We start from the raw sequence: 27,742 nt of genomic DNA on the forward strand, positions 1-27,742 counted from the left end.
GCCATCAACATTAAAATTTATTTTTCAAAATAAAGTTAAATGAAAAGAAGCTGTCTATGTGCAACACAACTTTGCTGACAGGAAACTACAGCCAACCAAAAACAAGGGGGTCAGAGATCTCTTATTGGCCATACAATAACCTGTGACCACTGCAACAGAGGGAGTGAGATTAATAACGTCCATGTTGAATGGCACATTGTATTTTTTTTTTTCAGCCACAGTTCCATTCAAATGGGAAGGCTGGTATTTCCTGAGGGGGAAATACTGTGTATGATGTAAATGAATGTGACTTGTTTCAGAATCAATAGAAAACAAATAACAGCACAATGTGACATCAAAACGAAGCCTAATATTTACCAGGCACTTATTACATGGTAGGAGACACTTTCATCATGTACAGACAGTTTATGTTAGATATAAACTGAAGACAAATAATGCTGAAGAGGCTTCATGTAGACAATTTATCAAAAGGCAGCGTGTGGCTGACAGGCAGGTGTTAGACTTATTACCTATTAACTGACTCGTATTACAACATAAAGTGTTAGGGACTTTGCTTTGCTCACTGTTCAGAAACAGAGGTGAAAAAGACTCCAGTCCACAGCAGTATATCCATGGGACTGAAGCAGCCACTCAGTGCAGACTGTAGACCTGCTCCAGGGTCTGGACTTGAGAGCATCTGAGGTGATGCCTCTTATAAAACCTGCAGTGGTTTATAATCTGTTAAGTCTACTAATGAGTCCACCTGTATACTGGACATGATTGTATCCAAGACCATGCTGACATCTTGTGGTGGCTGTCAGTAATGCTTGTAATGGTATTATACAGTTTATGCCTATAGTTAGACTGAAGAGTTCAGCATGACTGCTGACTGCATATGAACAGCTGTAACCACTGATGACATCACTATAACATCATTAGTGTTGTTTTCTCTGACCAGAAAACACCACACAACTGTTTTCACACACTGAGAGGTGCAGACCAGGCCTCAAACCAGGGACTTCTAACCTCCCTGTGTGACAAGTGTTCATCATGATGTATGTGATAGTATTTAGTATCAAATCAGTGTACATTGAAAACAGGGGGGTAATTAAAGAAATAATTAAATTAATGGAGCTTTTTCTTCTGTAAAAACAGGATATGACAGTGTAACACACTTCAGCAACTCTCACCACAGAGCCGTGATGCTCCCTGCAGTCTGCTTCCCACATCAGAATTCCCAATGCCATACCACCCTCACTACTGCAGGAATGACAAATATCCCAACACACACTCAGTCAGAGATCTCTGCGGCAGAGCTCCAACTTTGAACAGACTGAACATTTTTCTTTCGCTCTGGGAGGAAAACAATGAGCAGACTGTTTGTCAGAATCCACCTCCACAGCAGAGGAGTTCACCCAGCCAGTGATCTGCACCAGGACGTTCACATCTGACACCTGTGACCATCTATGAATAAAGACAGATTTTACCAACTTCCCCCATGAACAAAAAACTGATTTCACACAACTGAATTTCCCTACCTGTTCCAAGTGTTTTGATTTAATAATGAAGTAATTACCCAAAATGCCCTCTTCCATGATCGCACACGACTTGCAAGAGGTAGATTTTAAAAAATGGAAAAAAGAGGCAGTGCAGGGCGACAGATCCAAAGACAACCACTGCCAGGCGTTGTTGGCAGTGCCGTCGATCACGTCCAGCAGATGTGACTCTGTGACAAAAGGCAACTGCAACACACACACACACAACATATAAAACACAACAGTAGCCACCATTTTATTACTGCATCCGTACCAACCAGGAGAACCAATACACTGAAAGAGTAAAAGCAGGGGAAATTCTTGTTGAACAAACCAGCATGTTCTTTGGCAAATGGAGATCAGTCAGAGGGAGCTGAGGTCAGAAGTTTGGAACCAAAAGGTTCCAAACTGGGGCCTCACGAAGTGAGTTCAGCTTAGTCTGGCTCTGTTTGGGTTACCAGAAAGGAAAGCCTGCATACAGAACCCAGTGAAATTACTGGATAGTAGAAGAGAAGTGGAGCCTCAGGGTGATATAAATGACTGATTTATAACAATATCTATTACGTTCTAATATTCTTCACTTCATTGTGAAAAATATTAGAATGAAGTCTTGTGTTTCCTCTTTGTTTCAGTGATCTGAATGGTCAGTAGTTGGACTATTGATATGGATATCGGTTTTGATCTGATCCTCTGACATTTAGCTACTAGCCCTGCTAGCACTGATTACCATGGTGATCTGCCCGAGTAAAGGTGAGCAAGCTTCATGACACAGGAGAACCTGAGTTGAGCGCAAAGATTACTGTTCATTTTAGTCAGCTATTCTTTAGTCTTAGTCCTAAAATCAAAAGTCCATGTTAGTTTTAGCCATATTTCACCAACCTACAACCATCCTTCTTATTTGCAGTCAGTTTTTAGTGGACAAAGACTAAGCCACAAAATAACAGGTTGGATGATTAAAAATGCAGCTTTGGATGTGAAGCCACCTCATGTTGCTCAGGGCTGAGCTGATGGAATGTGCTGCTCTTCTTTCACACAGAGGAGGGTCCATGCCACAAAAGGCTGCTGACAGTGTGTCTGTCTTCTTCATTTGAATGTAGTGATGCTTATCTGCCATTTTTACTGTAAATTTTATTTAAATAAGTTTGTAAATCTGACAGCATGGACATTGCGTTCCTCACAGCAGGTTACCCGTTTAGTCTCAGTTACCGTGGTGATGTGCTCCATTCAGAGAAAGGCGCTGTGAGAGTGAAAAAGCCAAAGTTAAGCTTTAGCTGGGAGCTTGCAAACCCGCTGGAGCCAGATCCACTGCTGGTGCTTTGGGAATCTCAGCGATCAGTGTCCTCAGAAGTCTTTATCCCAGCCAGACAGCTCATCAGGAGCCTCCTCTGTGTCAGGAGGAAACATGTCAAAGTGACTGTGATCCATCGGCCCCTTCAGCTGCAGAAACAAAGAGAATCATCATGAAATCATAACTATGTCAGCATGGAAACATACATGCCAAACATATACACATAACTATACATATACACACACGCACGCACGCAAAGACACACACACACAAATATCTATGTGTGCGCACAAGCTGCTGGCAGTTTATAAGGTACATTTAGCTGAAACTAATCCGGCTAATACAACAGCCCTACAATAAATCTGACCTTCTTAATGTCCAGTTCTCATTAAAATTGTTTGAGAGGTGTATGATCATTCTGGAGCCTGTAATGTAGTTCGGTGTTGTTGATGTTGCTTAATGTGTTTATTGTATTTGACTGTGACTTGTTTAATGACAGCTTGCATACTGTTGTATCTCTGGGACTGGTGTGTGGTCGGTCCACATTGTGACTAATTGCTTAGATCAACAGCTTAGGATAGTAGGTGTAAAAGTCCAAAATCTGGTTCAATTTGCTATCCTATGCTCTGATGTAAATGTAAGAGAAATGTTAATCATTGTTAAGTCATTGGAAAAAAAATGTGTATTTGGTTCAGGGACAATGGCCCTGTTCAGACCTGGCATTAACATTCCTCTCATGTGATCCGATCACAAGTGGACAGCTCTAAGTATGTCACTTCACACCTGGAATTAAACTGCGTCTCCATAAATGACCACTTGAGATCAAATCTCATTCCCCCGCTCCACATGCAAATAAAAATGTAGATCAGCTGCAAAGACCAAATGTGTTGGAGGCAGCAGTGCACTTCCCTGTGCCTGGTCTGCTGGAAATTAAAAGTAGCAGCGCTCAAAACAGCACAGATTGGGTCTATTCTTTGGTGTGTTCCAGACAAACCAAATCACCTAAGCTGTTTGACACACTTGTGATATATCAAGCCATGGGCTTTTTGATATTTCCAGACATTGTGGACAAAGCAAGCTTACCTCAATTTGAGAATGTGAACGAGCAAGTACTTTTGCTTGAACAGAGGCCATCAGTTGAGTAGGTGGTCCTTCAGTGTGGCCCAGGAGATGTCTGCATTCACACTTGTAACACAATGTGGTCATATGCAAACCAGACCACCTCCAAATGTGGAGTGATTGGATCACAAATGCCTTCACAATGCATCTTGGGTGCATTCACACCTGTACTTAGAGCGGTCCACTTGAGATCGGATCGCTCACCTATATTAAGGCCACGTGTGAACAGAGTGATGCTCAGCTGTAGCCCTTGTTTTATCTTGGAAATGTTAACTGTTAAATCTGAGAACCTGCCTACTCATACACCGCATAAAAGTGCTGCTGTTGAGATGTGCTTCCTCTTTACGTTCTAGTGCTGGACCAAGGACCCAGACTCTGAAGCTTTCAGACCAGCATGACTTTCAATATGTCATGTCATGATCTGCCGCTTATCTGGGTCCAGGCCCAGGTTGCGGGGGCAACTGCTGCCAAGTCCACAATGCACCGAAGTCTTATGGCACCTCCCACAGGTGGTGGGCCCATGGGAGGCAGTGCCACCTTGAGTTGGGCTCAAACCCACAACCCTGAGAAATCAAGTCTTGTGCTCTACCAACTGAGCTAACCAGGCGGCGCTAAATTTAATTCTAATGCTAAACATGACTCTGTCTCTAATAACTGATGTAAATATAAATTAAATAAAAACAAAAAAAGGTGTGTGAGAGACTGTCCAACTTTTTGAACAAAGGGGCTTAGCATTAAAGACGGAGCCGGTACTTCCTAATCTTCCACACCTCCTCCCCCTCTGGCTTACACATGTCAGGAAAATAAGACAGATGGTCAGCAATAAGTTTTTCTTACCGGGACAATGCTATGTGGTGAACTGGTATGGCTGGAGAACAAGGCACCAACGTAGATTTTTGACGCTGCTTTGAGTTCATCAGCCCACAGCCAACAAGGTACCCAAGGTATTTCACCTCTTCTTGAGCCCACAAACACTTGTTTGCATTCAGAATTAGACTAGACTCCTGAATGCAACCCTTAAGGTGTTACAGGTATTCTTCTCAGGACTCACTGAAGATTACCACATCATTTAGATAAGCAGGTACAAAACTGGAGCAACAGATAATGTCCATTAACCTTTGAAAGATTAACACAACGTAATGGAACAAATCCATTCCTGGAAACTGGAAAGCCATGTTTTTGTTGTCAAGAAACACTTGCCAGTAACCTCGATGAAGGTCTGAGGTTCCCCAGCCACTCCAGCAGCTCATCAATACTTTGCAATCAAAAAAGAAATGCTGCTAAGTTTCCTCACGCCTGAACTGAACCATGGTTTTTGTTCTGAGCAAGCACATTTGGCTTTGACCATTCACTTCTAGATGGTTTGACAACTCCCAAGCCCAACATCACCTGGACCTCCTTCCTGAAAGGTCAGAACAATTCTTTGTTTTATCACATCAGTTTGCCCAGGTCTTTCTGAGAACAATGATGGGAAAGATGCTTAAGCTCACCCAGATGATGCCATGGGTCCTCATTCAGATGCTCTGGAGGGGCCTTAGGTTTACACTTCTCTCTGAATGGCACCATGTCAGCTTCCTCAGTCTCCAACACATCATTTTAGGCTGGGCATCCTGGACCATTAGGGCATGCCCCCACCAGGTTCCAGATAGTTTGTCTTGGTATTCCTTTAACAGGTTTACAGGGAGGACAAATGGGTTTGTTAGGACAAATAATTCAAATAAATGTTACTGGGCCTACCGTTTTGGTTACAGTACAGGGGACTTGCCACTTCACTGGTAAGTTACTTGGCCAAGTAGGTAGCTGTACCAACACTTTCTGGCCAGTATTCAGTTCTCTTTCACAAGCATGTTTGTTATAACATACCTTTTGTTTGTGATGAGATTCCTGCCTGTGCTCTTTGACTTGATTTCTCTGAAACATTCCAGTTTTCCAAAGTAGCAGATGATGTTGGTGGTTGTTGACATTGTCTCACCAGCCACCCAGTTCTCCTTCAGCATGTCCAAAAGGGCCTCTAACCTGCCAGCCATACAACAACTTTTCCAGAAAAGGAAGAAACCAGTTGAAGCCTGTGGGACCTCTCAGTATGCAAACAAAAGAAAAGGCAACCACTTATCTGAGTTACATGGGTATTTTTGGATTGGATTGGATTACAAAAAAAAGAAAACTTCTGATCACTTAATAATCAAACAACCAAACACTGAAAATATTGCACCTTATACAAAAAATGGACACAGCCACAAAATTTTGAGTTCGGCAAATATTTGTTTTTCTCTTGAAAAGCATTTTGCATAATTAGCATTTACATTTGGACAAATCAAATTACACTACATGCAAATATTAGCTAAGACACCATGAAAAAAAAACAACCACCGGGCAAACTGAGAAGAGTAGCTCACTTTGAAATACAGAAGAACACATTCAGCATTTAGAAGCGATCAAAAAATTTCCCTCTTAAAAACATACCGGCATATACATCTACAAGCATAATACAGTACTTTTGAGAGGCCTCTCTTTTTAATAAAAGGCCACAAGCAGGAGTTTGGTATTGTAATGCAAGAGGGGCACCATTCAAAATTTTCATCTGTCAAGCAGTTCCCCTGGGAGGTAAAGACGTCGCCATGAAGAGCTGTTCCACAGTTGCACTTGAGGGTAAGATGGCGTTGAATCTAAAGATGAACCTCTTCACCTTTGGAAAGTCATGAAGGCACTCAAGAGTCTTACTCGTCTTAATTGAGTACTTATTTACTTGACTTCATCATCATCATCATTTTTGACACTGGAGTTTTTCAGGTCCATAACTGAAATCCTCATCTGACCATGGAGAAGTCGCACTGCTGTTGGACTCAGCGTCATCACCTGGGTCCTGGCAGGTTGCTTCTGACACCAACACTGTACCCATTTCATCTCTTTCAGCCTCTGCCAGCCACCACAAATGGAACTGTTGTGTTGTTTCTGTTGCAATTTTTGCGTCCTGATTGTTAAACAACAGTACAAAGTGTGTGTCTGTTACTGCCAGGATGGTGCCAATGTGTTTCAGCTTTCTTCACACACGGCCTCCTCTTCAGAGTAAGTAGTGTGGGTATCAGCAGTCCAAAGAAGCATTTCTTTTCTCCCTGTAGGGGGAGGGCAATGTCCAGGCAGTCACGATTTTTTCAGTTGTCCTCACTGAGAGACACAACTTTTATACTGCATTATATTCTGAGTATTCTTTCATTTTCATTCCATCTTCCACAGTTTCAGAAGCCTACGGTGACCCATGGGCAGTACACTTTACACGTTGATCCCTGTGTCAAAGCTTTCACAAGATCCTTTGAGACTCCAATTTATTGTGAGTGATATACATCTCTGGTGGGGTGGAGGAAATTGATGCGGGTCTCTTCAGCAAGAACATCCACATCTGGAAAATCAACTTGGTCATCTGCCTCATTGTGGTCATCACTTGCTGAAAACCTTTCAAAGAATTGCTTCCATTATCCGTGACATTAGCTTGGACTTGTTGTAAGCCACGGAAATCTCAGACAGGGCTGAGAAATGAAATGAAAGTACAATTATTGATTATCTCAACATTTTTGTGGTGTTTTTATTCTGTCATTAACAACTAATAATTATAGATGATAATAACAAAGTAAAGTTTCTGGGACGGTTTACATTCACTTCAGAGTTCAAGTTGTTTTTCAAGATGATTGTGAAAAAGTTACTCTGGAGCCCTGATATGTTCACTCGCTAAGGGCAGCACCTGTATATGTATGAATAATATCAGAAAGGCATTAGCTAGCCTGCTAGCTAGCCAACCACAGTGGAAATGAGTAATAAGCTCACCTTCAACATTCTATCCCTAGAGGAGAGCAACAGCAAATTGCACACAGTACAGCAGACTACAGCTGGCAACTGGAGCTCTCTGACCTAATACAGTTGTATTGGGTAATATTATGCAAGAGCCGTATTTTCGAGTTTCATTTTCTATAATTTACTTGGTATTATATGTGAGCTAATGGACTAAGCATCTGTGGCAGATGTTAATGAGCTGTTAACGAGTACTGCCGTGAAAACCTAAGCTATAGCCAACACACCTTTTTTTTCTGCAAGGTAACTGAGAAAGAAACTTACCTTTGAGTGTTTCTTCATTTTTAAAGCTGAGTTCTTTGCAGATGACATCAACTTTATTTTTGTCTTGCACAAATTGCAGTGTACATAGACAGCCTTTGTAAGGCACATTTTTGAAGTAGAAGTGATGGTGATATTGCCAAAAACAGAAGGCTTTTTTATATGGACTGCAGCTGCTTGATCCTTTCATCTTTAAGTTATTAAAGTTATTTTTCCCTCACCACAAAGTGAAGCATTTGTTCAAGAAACCCCTTGTCATATACTTTTTATTCATTTTATACATTTAGTGTAAAACTAGTTAGTAGTGTTGGTTATCATTAAAAGTATACAAGTTTCAGAATTTTAAAATTGTCATATCTTAAATATGTAGTTATAATATAATAATGTAATCCTTAATTAACTACAATGTAATTGCACAGTTATTCAAATATGATCTGGGCTGATCACAGTGACTTATTTTTTGCATTCTGATCATGTAATCTTCTTTGCATGCAATCCATTACTACCCAGCTCTGGTTATTTTAACCCTTTCACACTAAACTGGGGATAGAGTGGCTTCAACAGAAATGAAACCTGTCCTTGATCTCTTAACATGTCTTTAGGGATAACAACTCTAGAAACTGCACTGAACAAGAAACTTTGAAAAAGTTTGACTTGAGTGGAGAGCAGTGGATAAGGCATGTGTGTAGAAAGACAGATTTCCACAGATAATACCTGTGCCAGGTCATAAGCACTTAACTGTCTGTTTTTCAATGCAAGGTTGTGTAAACAGTGCACTGGCATCATTTTTTTGAGGACAGCCACTGTGCAATCTGTTACAGGTAGTATGACTCCTATACCTCCTGACCACCACCACTGAGTTTCAGTTTCTGTTCAGTAGCCTGGTGATGCTGAAGCTGAAAAGGTTATTTTAAAACCTTGTTCGTGCTATTAGCTTTAATTGGAGATCACAGGTGTAGTCGCTGTTGATGCAGCGGTCACAGTAATCGTTTTTATTATCACAGTTTTTAATCATTTAATATTTCAGTGATATTGCTCAGGGGTGGACTCAGTTTTTCTTTTTTTTTTTTTTTTTAACTGTAGCATTGAGTCCACCTTCCCAGTTCAAACTGACCTATTAGCTCAGTCCATTCTCTGTCTCTCTGCCATTATACATGTATATATAACACAGAAGACCACCTACAAATACAAATTATTTCCTTCATATGCTGGTAACATAAATTCCTAAATTCAGCACTTAAGTATAGATACTGTGCATTCAAATTAACATTATTTCTACATCTGTCAGTGTCTCATTATCTTAATTTCATCATACATACGTATACACATACATCCATAATCCAATGAAATCTGAGAACCTGCCAACTCAGACACCACACAGAAGTGCTGCTGTTGATCTGTTCTTCCTCTTTAAGAACCAGCACAAGATGCCTCCACAAGGGACTCAAACTCTGACTCTTTGAGACCAACATGGCTTTTAATATGTTTTGAAGAAATAAATGTAATTTTAATGCCAAGTATAAGAACTATCTCTTTAACCACTGGATTTGTAAATAGTGAACAACAAAACCAAACAAACAAAAATGGTGTGGGATAATCTTCTCCCTTCTAAAGAAAAGGGCTTAGTATGTAGTCAGCGAGGCAGCTGCTGCTTTTTGACATACTAAATTGGATAACAATGTATTTATCTCTATAAGTAAGGTCTAATTCATAGCAAACACTCCTTGACCATACACTTATCCATATAAGTTTTTGTGGGCTTGTGTCTGTGCTTGTTCATTGTTAGGAAACAAAGACAGCCTCACCTCTCTCCTCAGCGGAGACAGCAGCTTGTGGCGCCTCAAACCTTCCCAGTTGAAACCCCGGAACCACCTACAAAACAAAGAAAAAAAATTAACAGATGGACCGTGGATTATTTGAAACTACTTTTTCCATTATGCTTTGTAAAAAGCAAACCTTCAGCCACATGGCTTTTTGGGTGGAGGGTGTCACAGCAGTGAGAGCAGTAAAGTTTTCTTAATCCAAATAGAAACCACCCCATGTCCCTAATAAGTTTTAACATGACAGGAACAAACTGTTCTTCAGTATAGTGGTGGTCATCACAAAGAGCAGAAGCAGGACAGGAGGAAGTTTTTCTAGTTTTTAGCTTGTCTGTTTTCTCTGTTGCTCTGCCTATAGCTTACAGCCTGTGCAGTTAAATTAGGGTGGTCCCTATTGGGATATCTTCCAGCTGTCCTCACCTATTCAAGCCAACAAACTAAAATAAGACACATTTTTGTACTTGAGATGATTTGTAAGATTCAACAAAAGTGTCTGAAATCTCAACAGGATGTTCACACATAATTACTGTGAGGAACACCCAAGACAGAAATGGGTGAAATAAGATGAAAGTTTAAAAAAAACAAACAAAACATCTCACAACATTGTTGTCAATGCACAGTAAAATACACACAAAAAAGCCCTCTGACAGCTAGCACCATTCTCTAACCCTGACATATGTTTAATCTGCTGTTAAATCCTACACTCAAGCAAGCAAAGAGTAGACCTGGTCTATCTACACTGTATCTGTTCACAATAACATAACATGAAATTGATTAATCCCACAGGGGAAGTCTGCATCAGCAGCAGCAAGATATAGACGAGGTTAGGTATCAAAGTTTGTGAAGAGAGGCAAAAAATAATTACATCTGAGTAAAAATATTAACATCATCGGTATCACACAAGGCTCAGACCAAGAACTCAACTGCATGACTGGGCAAATATTCAGAGAGTGAAGATTGGTTTATTTTCAGGCAAAGATCGGTACACGGTAAGGCAGTAGCAACAGGTGAAGGTGTCCAAAATGTTAGGCAAAATAGAGGAAACCACAAGGAGAAAGCAAGAACAACACACACTCACAAGGAAAACAGGCTGGAATGTGTGACTCAACGGACAAAGACGAACGGGCACAAAGGGGAAAACACAACTTAAATACACTAGGGGGTGGGGAGACATTTGGACACAGGTGCAACACGCCACATCAAACAGGTGGGAAACACAGGAAGGCAGGAAGTAAATCTGAAAAAAGACAAAAGGTTAGTACTACAAAATAAAACAGGAAAACGAAATAGGATGACACAAGAGGGAACACGAAAACATTGGTGTTTGTGGAGAGTGGTGAGAACAGTGCTGATTGTACAGCCTGATGGGAGGAGGAAGACCTATCAGACTACATCGCATTGCTCCTTTGCACACTGCCAGGGACTGTAAACCAGTTCTTTGGTTTTTTTTTTGTTTTTTTTATCTTTTTGTGTATTTGTGTGTAAGACTGTTGGCCAACGACATGCCATCTAACTGCAACCAAGCATCCTCAGCAATATAGCAACATAACATATGATAGCATCACCAGGTGACACTGATATTTAGGATTAAAACACAGGAAACGTATCTGCCGTGATGTAAACACTTCTGAGTTGTGCAGCTGTTTTATTCTCTAAACATCCAAGAGCAATGGAGACTGATATCACTTGGAGAGTAAACTTACTTGTGTTTCTTGATGTCAATGATGCCGTTCTTTTTGTTTCCCAGCCTCTCCACTGGGTTTAACCTGAGAGGTAAAGAAAGATGTATGAGCTGTATGACCCTTTATCTGATCACAGTCATTTCTGGTTAGTAATTCACCATACTTGCAGAGTCTCCTGATGAGGTCATCTGGACGCTTGCCTATTCTCTTGGGGAAGTCCACCTTCTCAATGCCATGGAGCACCATGGTATAAATCTTTATGGGATCTGAGCCAGCAAAGGGTGGACTGAAAAAAAAAACAAAAAACACATTTGCCAAACCGAATCCTCCAGCCACCAAGACTGTGAAAAGGAAATTACTTCTCTTAAGCAAATCTCAATAGCAGGAGATGCTCTCTTCCTGACTTACTTGCCAGTGAGAAGTTCAAATATGAGGATTCCCAAAGACCAGCAATCAGCTCCAAAGTCATGGCCTTTGTTCATGATGACCTCTGGGGCCACATACTCTGGAGTCCCACAGAATGTCCAGGTCTTCTTTCCAAGGCCAATCTTCTTAGCAAAGCCAAAGTCTGCCTAAGGAAATACAGAGGGATGAGGAATATGTTGTATTTTACACTCTTCAAAGGTCATTGCTATAACAAGTAGTTAGAAAAGTTTGGATTACCATTTTAACATAACCCTCAGCATCCAGTAAAAGGTTTTCAGGTTTCAGGTCTCTGTAGACAATGCCCATAGTGTGGAGGTAATCAAATGCCTCTAAGACACAACCAGTACAGAACCTGGCTGTGGGCTCATCAAAATAACTCCTGGAAAGGTCGGAAAATGAATGGACATTACAAAAATGTTTGGAAATATGGCAAAAACATGTTGGGATGAGGAATTTCTTGTTCAAGTTGTTTCTGCTGCCATATCATTAGGCCTCTAACACTTACAAACATTGTTTAAAAGGTATAGCAGAATCCTGTAGTGGACTGATGTTAGCTCATGTCTTGATGAGCTAACTTTTCCAAGCTGCCAAAGCCATGAAAATACTAAGTGCAACTTTAAAGGGTAACTTAACAACAGGCAATTTTTTTTTTTTGCTGAACCCCAACTTCTCCTTCTTACTTTAGTCATGGTGAAGTGAACTCCAGGGTGTGTCGGTACACAGTGACATCACTGCTGGGTATGTGTGTTCAAGTGATTTTTCAAATATCAATTTCTGGTAGTCAGGGATATACACTCACATGTCCCGCAGCACAGTCCACAGCTCTCCACCAAGACACGCCTCCAGAAGCAAGTAGACAAACTTATCATCCCGAAATGTTCTGAATAACCTGAAACACATGCACAGACAGTGTCTCTGTGTTAGCTCCTGTGCTGCAATAAAAACCTGAGTAATTTATCTACTAGTGTAGTGACAGTGAAGTGTGGTGATGGGCAGCGTCCAACCACATTATTTTGCATTATATGGATGAAACAGCTTTTTGAAACACAAGAGTCTTAACAGACAGTAGAGAAAGAGAGGAGGATGGAAACAGTAAGGTTCCAGTGCTGGATTCAAAGCAGTAAACATGCAGTCACAGGGGTGTGTGTCCTAGACCACTGAACCATCAGGACAACACTGATTGACCGAGTTCTACCCACAGTCAAGTTGTTCACTTGCAGATTTATTGTGCTTATGATCACAACTTTATTTAGAAACAGGGGGAATTATTTTAGTGGCCTCTTATGTCTTTAACATTCAGCTGACAGCAGCAAAGATCAATGGATAAAATGGAGGAGTGACGTTCAGCACAGGACCCCCCCCACTTGATGTGAAAACCTGTGACACTGTGCATCATAATGTGCACCTTTGACATCAGACTACCTGCTGGGATGGTGAAACGAGCCTCTTGTCAAACCTGAAAATGAAAGACAACAGAGGCCAAAGAGAGGTGATGCAGTGGAAGTTTAAATATTCAAATAATTAGCTCATCCCAAGAAGACTCTAGGTTCAAACCTGCTGACTGTTGGGTGGGTGGGTTTGTGAATGTGAGTGTGACTGGTTGTTTGTCTCTATACGTCTCTATATCAGCCCTGTGATAGACTGGACCTGTCCATGTTCTACCCTGCCTCTCGCCCAGTGTCAGCTGGGATTGGCTCCTCCATCCACCCTCTCTGTTGACAAGGACATGACCGTAGCTCATATCTCTAAGTTTAGAAAGAGATAGTTAATCATGAGACAGCAACTTTTGAATTTTTGGGCGCTCTGATAATTCAAAATGGTGGAAAATCAAGAGAACAGGGTGTGGGTTCCTGTTACTGAAGGACGCTTAGCAAGCTGAGCGGGTGTGAACTGAGCTGAAACATTCCACTCTGAGGTTTCCATTACAAAATTAAGATTCTTCAAAATTAATGTAAAATTGTTACGATATGCCAAAAGCAAACTTTTGTGTACATAGAGATAGAATAATACGTGTTTATCCTTTAATGGGGACTAAACTCAAAACCCTGTAATTATAAAACTGCTGTGCTGATCCCAGAGCCAGCGTCACCGACAGAAAAAAGCCATTTCATGTTCATGTTTTAAGGAGAATTGTAGTTAAGTGTGAGAATATATTGTTTGGTTAGACTGTGGAAAATTACAGGGGATTCTCATGCTGCTGACACAGGAGCGGTTGAGCTTTACTGCCCATTAAATTTAGTTTATTGGCAGTAAACTAAAGTTTATGGGCAGTTACACTTTGGGTCGCAATGCCTTGGGGGTGAGTCAGACGATGCAGAGCACAATCCCCACTGAAGGCAAACACGTTCCTGACAAAACTCTTTCTCTTTAATATGTGACTTGTTATTTCTGTGACATCAAATTGTGAAATTGTGAAAATGTTTTTTTAGTTTTATTTTTGGCATCATCTATTGCAGGTCCACAGAGGTACTGCAGGGGGGTTGTGAAATTTGTGGTTGATTAGACAATTTTTTAGAAGGGGGGGAGGGGAGTCCCTGCTCCATCTCTCCATCAGTTTCGGGGTCCTTGGCCTGAAAAACATTGAAGACCCCTGGCATAGATGATGCAATCTGTGTTTTTCTCTGTTATAAAAGTGCTGTAATAAGCTTAAACACCAAAAGTAATAGTGTGCACACATCTCACTGAGCAGCACAGTTTGATGTTCTAATGAGTTTAACTGCACCTCTGCTGAGCAGTAGCAAACTTCTGTATTATAATAATAAATAAAACAGTCAAACAGGAGAACAGAGCATGAGCGCAGTCCCAGCACTCACTCAATTAAGAGTGAAGTAACATAACAGTTACAATAATTAGAGATTTTGAGACTGCAGTGTTAACCGGAACCATCAAGCCAACTCAATCCACAAAAAAAAAAACCCAAAAAAAGCAAATCCACTTCAGGTTCAGCCCATGGACAGTGAAACTGATCAGGATTTGAATTTTCAAGAAGAAACCAAGGAGTACAGTGTTAGTGAAATACATCACTGAGTGAACATTGCATTTTGGCTGAACTTTTCTTTTTGAATGACAGTCAACAGACTGCTTGCACAAGGCCTTTGTTCTTTAGAGTCCTAGTCAAGATAAATCTCAGTGTATTGGTGAGACCCCGGGCCAGCAGCATTCTCCCCAGCAGGTTCCTTAGCAACTCTACTGAGAAACCAACAAGCTGACTGCTCCTCATTCTATCTTCTGCTTCAGGAATACAAGAGGTTTGTGGGAGACTGGTCTGTTGGCTGAATTACTCATTCTCTAACCTCTTCTGTTCAAGAGCTACATGCTTCCACTAGCTCAGATTATGAAAACTGGAAAATCTAAGAATTTTAACATATATGTGTAAATATATTTATCAGATATGTGGTCAATAACGCCTTGCTCTTTGTGAAAGAAACCTGACCGTGCGATGCTGCGTGTTGCCCACACCTTACGATAAACACCGAGTTTGTTTGCTGAAGGATGTTTTTCTCGGAGTAGATGTGCTCCTGCTGTCTGGTGTCCACGATGTGCTTCTTCTTAATGCACTTCAGAGCGAACGTGGTGTCCTCGTCCTTCAGCTTTACCTGAGGAACAGACAGGGGCTCAATGATGAAAGCAAGACACTAATCAGTGTTGGAGAGAGACAGGAAATGTACATAACAACTGAACGTTACATAAAAAACATCAACTGAACAGTGATCATATGTTTGTCTCCCATAAATTTACAAAAAACTTTGATGAAAATCAACCAACGTTGCTAAATGTTGAGGGTAATATAGACACTGCAAATACTCTAAATGCCACTAGAAGTATAATACTCTTATTGTAGTGAAGACTCATGGGAAATCTAAGACTTTATTTCTAAGTCTTTTTTTTCTGGAACAGCTTAAAAGCAGCACTCAGTTGAATGTTTTGTCCTTTGTGTTCCATGATATTTACAGTACTGTTGAAAAAACAACAACAAGATTAGGATTCAGCAAGACCAGCATGTCAGCGGTGAATGAAATCTAGCTAAATAACTTCCACTATAATGAAGAGCTGGCTAATGACAGGTGATAGTTGCTGCAGCTCACCAGCTCCACTCGTCCAAATCCTCCCATGCCCAGTGTGGCTACGACCTCAAGCTCCTGGAAAGGCTTGTGTGGAGGCAGGAGAGCAATCCTCTCTCTCAGCCTCCTCAGCTCCTGGGCCTCTGCAGAGTCAATCTGAGGTGAGTGGGGCCTGAGAGAGGAACAACAGGAGGTGTACAATTACACAGAAGCCCTTCCTGCTTTTAGGCCTGGGACTGACTCATTTACAAACCAGCCTATCCCCATTAAAATTGGCAATAATAATAATGTATTGCAATGAGTATAAAACAAATAATAAGCCACCACTATCATCATTGTAACAGGAGTCTAAAGGAACATTTCTAGAGCTGCACATGTCTGTTGTGTCATTCGGTCATTGCGCACTCACAGAGCGTTTCTTCTCTCATCACTCCTGGAAAGCTCCTCCACATATTCCTTCAGATAAGCCTGGAGCTCCTCATAAGTTCCCACCATTTGGTTGAAATTGCTGGAAATGAAGGACAAGACATGAACAACTTACACACACACAGAAAAGCAATCTTTTTGTGTGTGCATGGTGCATGAGTGTCATCTGTAAGCACAGTGTTGATTTTTTGGGGGTTTTTTTTTGTTTTCAGATGATACTTAACTCTATTTACCAGTACAGAGTATATGCTTAACTTTTAAGATTTTTGTTTTTGTCTATAAATTTATGAACTTAAAGTCTAGAATCACACCTTTAGACACAGAAAGGTGAAACTGTAGACCTCTTAGTACAGGGGAATTTTAAATCAAAAGTTAGACTATTTTAGTATGAGCAGAACACTTACACAATTGCTTAATACATGTGACGGATCAATGTTTAACACATATGGATAACAGCAAACTGCTCTTGAATTCTACTCCAGAATCTGGTGCCATGGATCATAGCATTGTTCTTGCCAAGCTTAAGTGTAGTATAGTTTTTCACCTTTAGTTGTTATGGGGTAGCCAGGAAGACGGGGACGAGAACCCAAATGCAGACATACAGGCGGACAGATGAATGAAGACATTTTAATAAGAAAACTCACTGGCTCACAGGTAAAGGGAACAGGTGAAACACAGCAGGGCAAAGCAGATAATTACAAAGGAGGGGGGAAAAAAATCAGAGACAGGAAGTAACACAGATAGAACAGATACACAAGGAGCATAACTACAAAATAAAACAGGAAACACTAAACAGAACCAAAGAAACCAAACTAAAGTCCACAACAGAGTTACTGTGGGGGCTGATCATGACATTAGTTTGACAAAGGACAACAAGTACTTCTCAGTGCACACACTGCTTTACTAACACACAATATGATGATACACTGGGGGCAGTTTAGAGTTCAGTATCTTGCCCAGAGACACTTCAAATGGACTGGAAGGAGCTGGGGATCAAACCCCTGACCTCCTGATCAGTGGACAACCTACTCCGCCTCCTGTGTGGTATGTGGGTCCAACCACAGACAATAACATGGCATCTAAACACCAGCCAGCTACTCACTCTCTGTCCACCACCAGGCAATGTGTGTCGTCCTCATTGCAAATGATGTTGGCTGAGCGAACGTCCTCACTGTAAACACACACAAACAGTTAGGTCAAAGAAACACAACACAAACCCACAATTTCTGCAGTGTGATGAAGAAAGTCTTTGTCAGCGCACAAGTGTTCACACAGCTGTGTATTGTTTGCTGTGGGCTTAAACCACTGCATGAAAACACTACAGTCAGCAACCAGAAATACAGAAAGCAGTTTGTGAACATACAGCGATGGGAGTGCTGGATGCTGAAGAAGGTGACACTGAACTGCACTGCTGCCATACATTATAATGAGGAATAATATATAAGCAGGAAACTGTCAGGTATCCACTGAACCGGAAATCACACATTGTTTATACCTGATGAGAGCTTTCTCTCCAAAGTAGTCTCCGACACCCAATGTCTTGATTTCCTGTGGTTCAGCAAACCCCTCTGTGCTCTGAGTGACTATGACCTACAGACAGAAAACGTCAGAGTAAGGCGCAGCGACAACTATGTTTGATTTATGAGTTTTATATTGCTGTTGCTGTCTGTTGTGGCTTCATCCTTCTAAACATTAATTTGAGATGATCATTCTTTCATAGTTACTATAAATCTGTTTGGATCTAAGCTTTGGATCTTTCTCTTATAACGTATCCTGGCAACCACTGTGTCTGAAGGCTGTGACCAATTCAAAGGCCTTAATCTTTCCTTACACTGATGGTCACTGTTAGTTGTAATAAAATCTCTATTTGTTTCTGGGGTTTTTGTTTTGAAGTTTTGTATTGGTGCTGTTTGTCTTTTTCTGTTTCTCTGTTCACTGAAGTCCACTGAACTCACTGTCATGTTCATGAAACCAGACACACTGTGACATTCAGACCACGACTGATTGGTACTAAGGACCAAAGTGAGCCAAGAAAACCTTCCCCACACCATCACTCCACCACCACCACGAGCCTGGACTCGTGTTGACACAAGGCAGGTTTGTTGTCACGTCTAGTCCTTAAGTCTGGTTTGATGTCTCCGTTTCCTTATGTTGCTTTTCACATTTGGTTTCTGTCTTATTTTGAAATCACTAACCTGTTGTCTAGTTTCAGATTCACTTCGTGCCCTCCTGTGTTTCCTACCAGTTTTGATTACCTGCCCCACCTTAATGTGTTTCACCTGTGTCTAACTGGCCCACTAGTGTATTTAAGTCTTGTCTGCCCCAGATCGTCTTTGTCCCATGCCAAACTTTCCAGCCAGTTATTCCTAGTGCCAGTTTCCTTAGTGTATTTGATCCTGTATCTGGTTCTTCTAATCCTTGCCTCATGGTTTTGATACCTTTGCCTGTCTTTGACTGCTTACCTGTGTACCAAACTATTTTTGTATTAAAGACCAGTGTTCACCTTTCACTCTGTCATTTGAGTCTACTTAAGACATTAAACTCCTGGAAAACTGGGTGAAAAGTGACCTGAACTTATTTTGTTTTGTTGTTTTGTTCTAATAATTGTGTGTCTAACAGAGAACAGCAGAGAGTAATATGCATGGGGAGATCAATATGAGGCTCTACATTAGCTATGAACATCATCACTGAGGGAACCTCAGTGTTGGCTGGTCATGAGATTGTGGCCAATTCATGCTGAACTCTCCTTAGTCTGACCTGGGTTTCAAAACCCAATAATATTGCTGGTCCACCAGTAGCACAATAACAAAAACACACAGAGGTAAAGAAAGTATTTAGGTTTGAAGAGATATCTCACCTCGCCTTTTGCAATAATAAAGAAAGTATTCCCCTCTTCACCCTCTCGAATAATATACTCCCCCTTTTCAAAACAGTCCTGCAAAGAAAGAAAGTCAGTCTCTCTCTCTCGTCGTCTTAGAAACCATCTGAAACTGTTCAGTCAGAAACAGATACTGTATGAAACTGGTTTAAGCTCAGAATGTTTTTAGGAAAAAAAAAAAAAAAAGGTATGGTGAAGTGGGAAATACTCACCACTTCAAGGCAATCAACAATCTTGGCTAGTTTCTCCTCTGGCAGTTCACGGAGCAGAGACACACTTACAGAGAAACAAATACGCAAATTCATGACAGCTGATTGAATATATACAATCAAACTACAAAATCATGTAGAACTTTGACAGTTTCAATAAAAGAGTTGAAAATCTCGAATTTACGACTTTGAAACTGGACTAGTGTTCGGTATATTCTGATGAAGTAATAACAGTAATTGTACTTCTTACGAATATTGGAATTCAAAACAATCAGTTAAATCATATCAAAATAAAATCAATGAGTATCTGTGTTTGCAGTAGTATAATATATGTTCAGTATATCCATGTCACGCCCACATAGGTTAAAGGTGGAGTCAGTGCACTGCTGACAACTGTTCAAAGTTCTGCACAGGCCAATAACTCAGAACTGAACCTGCGTCTTTAAAACCCAACCTGACTGAAAACAACAGGTGCTTCCAAATTCAAAACCAAGAAACTCATCTGATACTGAAGCAGGTTTTGCTTTATTTTATTTAACTCACCAGGCTAATGTAACACATTGGCTACAATAATTTTTGGGTCAGGCAGGATGGTTTAAAAAAAAAAAAAAAAAAAAAAGGAGGAAATTCAAGAATTATTTCAATTGGCACTTTCATAGTAGTCGAGTAGTAATCCACATGGCAACCAAATGATATCTCACAAACATTCGCCCACAATTTCTTCCCATCATTAAACCACGTGGACGCTGTTAAACAAACAGTGACTAAATGCAGTAACTCGCCAGGTCTGAGTTCAAGATTCTTTATTTACATTATGCAAGCATAACGAAATTTTGCGGAGATTCCCTACTTAAAGGCACACATATAAATAACACAAAAAGTTAAAAAAAAAAAAAGAACACTTTGTGTTTGTACCTGCGCAGAAAGCTGAAGTATTCCTCATGTCTGGCCTGGGTGGTCTGCATCATGATGGTCTGGAAGGTCTGGCGGTCCAGTGCCCAGATGTGAGACTGGGCCACAGCTGAATGGGATTGGAAGCATTCACCAGTCATCACTGTGTCGTCGGTGTGGAGGAGAGTTAAGGCGCCCTAACAAGTCAATACTACCTAATCCCTATTTGTCAACTGTTATACTGTATATCCAATATTGTACTTTGAAGTTGTCTTATGGTAAACAGAGAGGGAGGAATGAATTTCGCTCATGAAGTTATGGATGTAAACGTCCTTTAATCAACTAAGAAAGTGAAACCGAAGGAGGCTGGCCTCTACAAGATCCAAAGCAGACCTGAAAATCCACCATGAACTACTTTAAGAAACACAAGCTATGAATTTGCTGGCTGAGTTAGATGTACAACCCTGCTTACAGTCTGTATGCTAAGCTAGACTAACCATGTCCTGACTCCAGCTTTTGTACTTAACACACAGAGTCTGTTGTCCAAACTGTTTAACTAATTCTTTAGACAATGTGCGCAAACAGAAACATCATGAGGGTAATGTCATTGATGTCATATTCTTCAGATATCTTTGACAGGCAGCCATCTTTACATTCTCATTAATATTTATTTTTACAACATGTCATGTTTGCTACAAAAGGAGGAAATACATTGGGCAAAGTTTACATCACATCAAGTGTGGTGTTTGTATGTCTGTTCTATGTCTCACAGAGGAGACAGTCTCATGGAGGAGCAACATTTTGTTTCCCCTCTATGAGCGTCTGCCATGCATCATAAACCTGAAACTTATTACTACAACTGCATGTTTACAAGACCAAAATAAAAGTGAAAATATAAACATCAGATGATAATTAGCCATAATGTTTTAAAAATCAGCCACCAGTTGAAGCCACAGTAAGAAAAGTAAATTCTTCATTAAATAGCAAGGCATAATTTATAGGTATATTCAAACAGATAAACTTTATCTTTTTTTAATTGATCATAATTAAACAGTCATTCCTAAAGACATCAGCTTTTACCTAAATGTTTAGACATCCAAATTGATTGACTGATTGATTGATTGATTGCTCTGAGGCCCAAAGCAGGTGCACAAATCTTACAGATGCACTGTGACAAAATATTCTGTATTTAAAATCCAAGAACTGCTAGCAACAGTTTGTGAAGCATGAAAATTTCAGCATACCCATGTAGTAAGTAAGAGATGGGTGAGTAGTTTTAAAATTAACACCTCCCTCAGTGAATAACCCCCTCTGCTCACGTGTCACACAGCCATCAGGTGTCTTATATATGATATAAATATGGTTGTCAAACACACTCAGCATGATACATACCTAAGCCCCATGGTCTATTTGCATGCATGTAATCCCAAACTTGTGAATTAAGAACTGTGACTGGTTTGGTCTTGTTTACGCTGCCGGGGGCTCACCTTTAACAGTGGCTGTTCTCTTACAGTTGTACAATATGGCCAGTTCTCCAAACGCTGTGCCAGGACGCATCTCTCCTAGCAGCTTTCCATTCTGGATCACCTCCAGCAAGCCCTCTGCAGTCAGGAAAACAAAACACAGCTGAAGCTTATTTTTTTTTATTGACATTTTCATAGGATTCATGTATGTTTTGGAAGAGCTTTGTCATCGCAGTTTAGTTTCTATACCAACTGATGTTGGAAAGTGTACAAAATCACACCGTAGCCTACAGATTCCTCAGCCTCTCTCATTTTAAATGAGCCTCAGTCCCATCAGAGTTACGTATATTTTGCTGAGCTGACCTGCCAGTACGTAGAGGTAGTTTCCAGGTTCCCCCTCCTGGATGACCAGCTGTCCCTCGGTGTAAGCCTTCTCATACATACAGTCCACCATTTCCCTCATGTGCTGTGGCTCCAGCTTCTTCAGAAAGTCATTGTTTATGATGGCATTGTTGATGAGCTTCTTGGTGCTGGGATGGAAAGAAGAAGCAGAAACAAACAGTGCCAAAGTCAATTTTTTCTGTGTTCACTGCCCAAGGAACTGCTTTTCTCACATTAACTTCAGTACATTAAGGTCAGCGAGTAATGCCACATGTCGTCAGAAAATTAAAGGGAGCAATGTACAAGAACTGGCCAACTGTTGAATTCAGAATTTAAACAAACTATGGCGTCCTGGACGAACCGGTCAATCACAACCGAGTTTCAACCACAATGTCAGCTTAAACTCATCTAACCTCAGCATTGCCCCTTTCAGATTTCTCCTGGAGACATTACAAAGTCAGCCAACAACAGAGTTTTTAACCAACCCTAAGAGACACTGTTACTGAGCCATGTTGTGCTAATAATCTTGCTAATAATTTATGCCAGCAACAGTTCTCTAAAAATGAGTAGCTGATTTTTTTCAAAGTGTTTCTTTAATAGTTATGGGTGTGATTAGAGAGACAGCAATGCCACTGTACACAAATAAGAAGAAACCAGAGAAAGCTTTATTTGATTTGTTCAAAAGCTAGTCACGGTTGTGCAGCCAGGAACATGAGGGAAGAGGACCCAAATGCAGAAACTCCAAGACAGACTAATGCTTGAATCAAAAAGGTCTTTTTTTTTTTTTTTTATTAAACTCAAAATCACTAGATAATGTCCAGGGCCAGGAAACAGAATTTAAACAAATAGAAATCAGACAAAATGGAGAAAAACTACAGAAACAGACACTCTGGTACAAAACTCAAAGGTCCTTACTTTTGGGAGAACAAAATATCAGAGGTAATCCAAAGGAGAAACAAAAGGCAAAGCCAGGAGGATGCACAGGAAGGGAAACAGGTAACATAACTAACAAGAGAATCCAAGACATGAAACAACACAGGAGCTAGGACACAGGTCAAACACAGACAGAGACACAGACTCAGGTACCTATATAGACCTATAGGGTAACAGGTGACACCAATCAGGGCGGGGCAGACAATCAAAAAAGGAGGGAAACTAGACAAAGCCAGGAAGTAGACAAGGGACTCATACACAAGGGCTAGGGTTTCAAAATAAAACAGGAAATAGAAACAAGAAGCAGGACTCAACCCAGAAAAACGTAAAAGAATCGAAACAAGAGTACACGACTACAAAATCAACCAGAGGTCTACTGCAAAATTCTAGAACTAAACAAGAGACACGGAGTAACCTGACTTTCAACATAAAGAACAGGAAAAACACACAAAAGAAACCATAACCAGAGTCTACAGAACGTCTATATTAACAGGAATCCCAAAAAGAATTCAAAACTTACCCAGGGCTGATTATGCCCAAAGAAACCAAGAAATCACAATAGTCCAACATAATATAAAAGTCCAAAATAGTTCAAGGGAGCCCCCTTAGGGGCTGATCACAACAATGTGGCCCCTTAGTAACAATACGCTTACACTGCCACTGCCTAAACATTCTCATGTTTGTCCAGCGTTGCATGTTCTAACCATGACCCAGCTGCCAGCCACATGGTAGTGAAAGCTGAACACCAAAGGGTGGGGGTGGAGGGGGGTGGAAAATTTATTTTCAACAAATGTGAGCCCATCCGTACTGTAGACATGGACGCTAGATCAATGCACAAATTTGGGTCCTGAGTTAACTGAGCATGTGCTCGTGTGAATCCCTGATTACCACATCACACGGATGATGTGCTAGTGTATTCAGTGAAAAGGAGCATGCTGAATGGGTCTGATAGTAGTGGGCAAGGGAGGCAGCATAGGTTGTGTAATTGAAGCCCATAATGACCCAGACCCAACATTTAGATCCTGTAGCCTTTTGTTACCCTCCGTGTCTTTCTATTATCCTGCCATGCTAATAAAGCCTTTCAGATGCGGGGGGTACTACAAAAGCTCGCCAGAGCTCTCACATCCTCCTGCCAATGATATTCTGTTTGTGTTGATCACAGTTGATTAAACTGTTTAAGTAACAACAGGACAGAGGAACTTGTTGATTTTTATTTATGTAACACATCATTTTGTAGATGTATTACAAGTGATGTTTTTTTTTTTTACATTATCTCTAGTCTCAGTAGTAGGTTTTCTCCAGCCCAGCAGCCATGTTTAGAGGTTTTGAAAAGAACTGTCCAGGTGCTTGAGTCCTGTTTGATGAATACTGGTTATTACCAGATGTGAAGCAGATTTATTGCTCAGGCTGAGTTGGACATGTTTTTGTAAATGTTTCAGTTTACAATGCTTCATATTTAAATTCAACCAACACCGTTTACACCCTGCAGACACAACTGCTGCAATGCCTGTTTGAATTTCAACTGACAACAAGCCGTCGTTCATTTATCCCCCATGCAGACCTCCACAGTGGGGGTTCAACACAGGTCATTTGGCGGGTTGAGTAGACCTATGACATATGCAGGTCTGCTGACTGAAAGCAGTATGTCTGGGCTTGAACCTGGAATCACTGCTATACTGTATTATTGTCTTGTTGTATCCTTATCAATCTCTTGCAAGTGAAGTGGACAGTTCAACTTCTACTCACATGCACATTCTGTATTGAACCATACTGGTATGTTTTTTTTTCCTTATTTAATCTAAATTGCACATGACATCAGACTACACAATAACAGTCTGGTTATGGTCCAGCCTCACAGATGTAGGGCACTTGACCCAACAAAACCACAAAAAGACACAAACATAAAAGACACACACAGAAGAGCCAGCTCCTCAGGTCTGCACTCAGCAGTCCACCTACACCTGAAGGACAAGGGACACTCATTTGAGGACAGTAAGGTTTGCATTTTGTCAGATGAAGGTGAAACATCTTCAAGAACCTCAAGCAGGTCCAGTTGCCTTTGTTTGGCTTTTGTAAGTTTTTGCAGCTAAAGTACTTTTCAAGTCTACGCAGGACGAATGTGTCATATTCCAAACAGAGATTTTGGAGGGAGTGTCCCTATAACTTACTGTGAGGTTTTGTGGACAGCCTTCACGGTAAAGGTGTGTCCAACTCTGAATCCTCCGCAAAAGTTCTCTGAGGTGGGTTCAGCAGAGACTCCTTCTTTTGCTTTAAGCCTGCGGTGGACCTCCACAGCCACCCTGTGGAAGCGGCTGGGACCCTGGTTGATGACACTGAAGCCATGGTGGCTGTTGTGGCACAGAGCCGGTGGAGAGCGGCCCAGGATATTGTTGTATCCAATAGCATCCTGGAGCTTGTCAATCTGGGAAACCTTGGCCTCCAGTTCCCTCTGAAGATGCTGTAGCTGAAGCTCCTGGGCTCGAAACTCTTCGTCCCTATGCGCCAGCTCCGCTTCTAGGTGGGTAATCCGCAACCTGAAGATCAAAATTGGTTCAGTCACTGAGTACACATAAAGGCAGTCTCACAAATCCAAGTCTTCACTACAACACACAAGTGTCAAAAACATCTGGCCAGAAATGTTGAACTTGATGAATGAATAAATTATGGAGAGAGTTTAGATGGAAACATGACAATTAAAACTTTTACTCAACCCGACCTATCTGCCCATATCGATGGGATGAAATAGTGCAATAATTAAAATGCCAAAAATATACAAAAGTATGAAGTTCACATTAACAGAGTGAACTGTAACAACCTCCTTACAGTTCTAGACAGTTAGGATGAAGTGTACAACAATTCACAGTAGGCTTTTCATTATGGACTACATGTATTCATATGGGCTGGTTCGTACCTGAGGACGTCTGTGTCCAGATCTGGAGGGTCTGTGCGGATAGAGGCCAGGCAGCTGTTCTCCTCAGCCTGTGGGGCTTTTATTGAACCATTGCCCATGGCCAGGCACTGACTGGCCACCATAGGAGTGGCCCACGGGTCAAATTCACCGCAGAGACTGCCTTAGACGAAGCTGTGCCACCAGACAAGGGGCTTTTATTTCTTAAATGCTAAGATGTTCTATTGAAATGGAAAAAACAAGCACCAAGTCCCTTGATTATGATTCTTAATGAGAAATAAAAACTTGTTAAATGTATTGACAGGATCCTGCCACAAACAATGCTGCCTTGTATTATCCTTTGTATGCACTACCTGCTCAGTGCTCATTTTTCAAGGAAAAAATGTTAAAAGTTTAACACATCTAACACAACATACACCTGTCACGGCACTATCTGTCAATCACTGTTAAGCCTGTCACAAAATCTTCACATCCTCTCAATATCTATATAATCTATTTGTCAAAAAAGAGAAAATCTTCCATTATTTACCCACCAAGTGGCTGAGGATTGCATCCAAACAGATCCTGGTGCTCTGAAACACGTAACACGATCACTGTCTCACACCGCCTCTAGAACAGCTGCATCTTGTTTGGTTGCCGCGCACAAGCACAATGACACTTATCTGTGCTGTGAGGGCTCTTTTACCGTTTCCCATTATATCACCAACAAGTGGATGTGCTGAGGAAATGGAAGTATCTGGCAACCCCTTGTGGCCTTGTAGTGTCTGAGAGGGAGAGAGAGAGAGAGAGAGAGAGAGAGAGAGAGAAGGGGGGGAGGGGGGGGGGGGGGGGGGGGGGGGGGGGGGGGTGACAGTATTTCCTGACTGGAGGAGCTGGCTCTTCTGTGCTGTGCCGTGTGTTTGTGAAGTGATTGTTTTGTGTCTCCCATGTACAGATCTGTGAATTCCTCACTGCACTGAACTACTCTCATACTCTGCTTATGTCTGGGTGTTGGGTTTTGTCCTTAGGGTGGACAAGCTGTTGAAAATCCTCAACAGCTCATGTGTTCGATCCCTCGACCAAGCACAACAGATATGGGTGGTGGTGAAGGAGACGCGCCTCTCCTTCCTTTGCCACCATGGCTGTGGAACCCCTGGGCAAGGCACCGATCCACACATCTGCCCTCTGCCCCAGTGTCTCTAGTGCATGTGCATGCTTGTGTTTCGTTCACTTGATGTGGGTAAAATGCAGAGAACCTCACCTGAGGTGAGACAGCACCAGAGAAAGTTTCCTCAACTCACCCTTGTTGAAGGTCTCTTGGGTTTACAGACTTGGACCTCCACCAGGTGACCTCATTTTACAGATTTCAGTCCAGAGTAGCTTGTATAAGGTGTTTCAAACTTTACATGGACGTTCGTTCTCTGGACTTGTCAGTGCTCAAAGGGGCACGGGACAGATGCTTCTGGCTTCACATGACATGCGACACAACTACTTGGTGTCTTGAAGGCACAACCTGTGACACACGGTGACCAAGGACATCACACCAACAGGCCCATGTGCACAATACAGTCACATCCAGGCCTTCTGAGAAATCAGCAGAAGACCTGAATGAACCGCCACTCACACGCAGTGGTAACAGGCATGGACTTACTCATCACAG

At 41.3% G+C, this 27,742-nt stretch overlaps 1 protein-coding gene across 2 annotated transcripts; it reads right to left on the reverse strand.

Annotated features, from left to right (window-relative positions):
- Nucleotides 1–2,814: 2,814 nt before the first annotated feature.
- On the reverse strand, nucleotides 2,815–26,723 carry LOC121189538 (cGMP-dependent protein kinase 2). Of its 2 annotated transcripts, XM_041049743.1 has the most exons (22): nucleotides 26,637–26,723; nucleotides 26,107–26,324; nucleotides 25,364–25,729; nucleotides 22,245–22,411; nucleotides 21,906–22,019; nucleotides 20,443–20,548; nucleotides 19,531–19,594; nucleotides 19,298–19,375; nucleotides 17,936–18,030; nucleotides 17,543–17,611; nucleotides 16,424–16,522; nucleotides 16,039–16,186; nucleotides 15,413–15,549; nucleotides 12,753–12,842; nucleotides 12,191–12,332; nucleotides 11,936–12,099; nucleotides 11,691–11,813; nucleotides 11,549–11,611; nucleotides 9,831–9,897; nucleotides 5,785–5,955; nucleotides 5,412–5,585; nucleotides 2,815–2,951 (listed from the first exon to the last, which is right to left on the reverse strand). In XM_041049743.1, the coding sequence occupies exons 2-20, from the start codon at nucleotides 26,226–26,228 to the stop codon at nucleotides 5,890–5,892; spliced, it is 2,280 nt and encodes a 759-aa protein (XP_040905677.1). In that variant the 5' UTR covers nucleotides 26,229–26,324; nucleotides 26,637–26,723; the 3' UTR covers nucleotides 2,815–2,951; nucleotides 5,412–5,585; nucleotides 5,785–5,889. The 2 variants fall into 2 exon arrangements, with proteins under 2 accessions (XP_040905677.1, XP_040905678.1); XM_041049744.1 differs by lacking the exons at nucleotides 25,364–25,729; nucleotides 26,107–26,324; nucleotides 26,637–26,723 and adding an exon at nucleotides 23,178–23,301.
- Nucleotides 26,724–27,742: the final 1,019 nt, after the last annotated feature.

The sequence above is a fragment of the Toxotes jaculatrix genome, chromosome 11 (genome assembly GCF_017976425.1).
Source record: "Toxotes jaculatrix isolate fToxJac2 chromosome 11, fToxJac2.pri, whole genome shotgun sequence".
Lineage (NCBI taxonomy): Eukaryota > Metazoa > Chordata > Actinopteri > Toxotidae > Toxotes > Toxotes jaculatrix.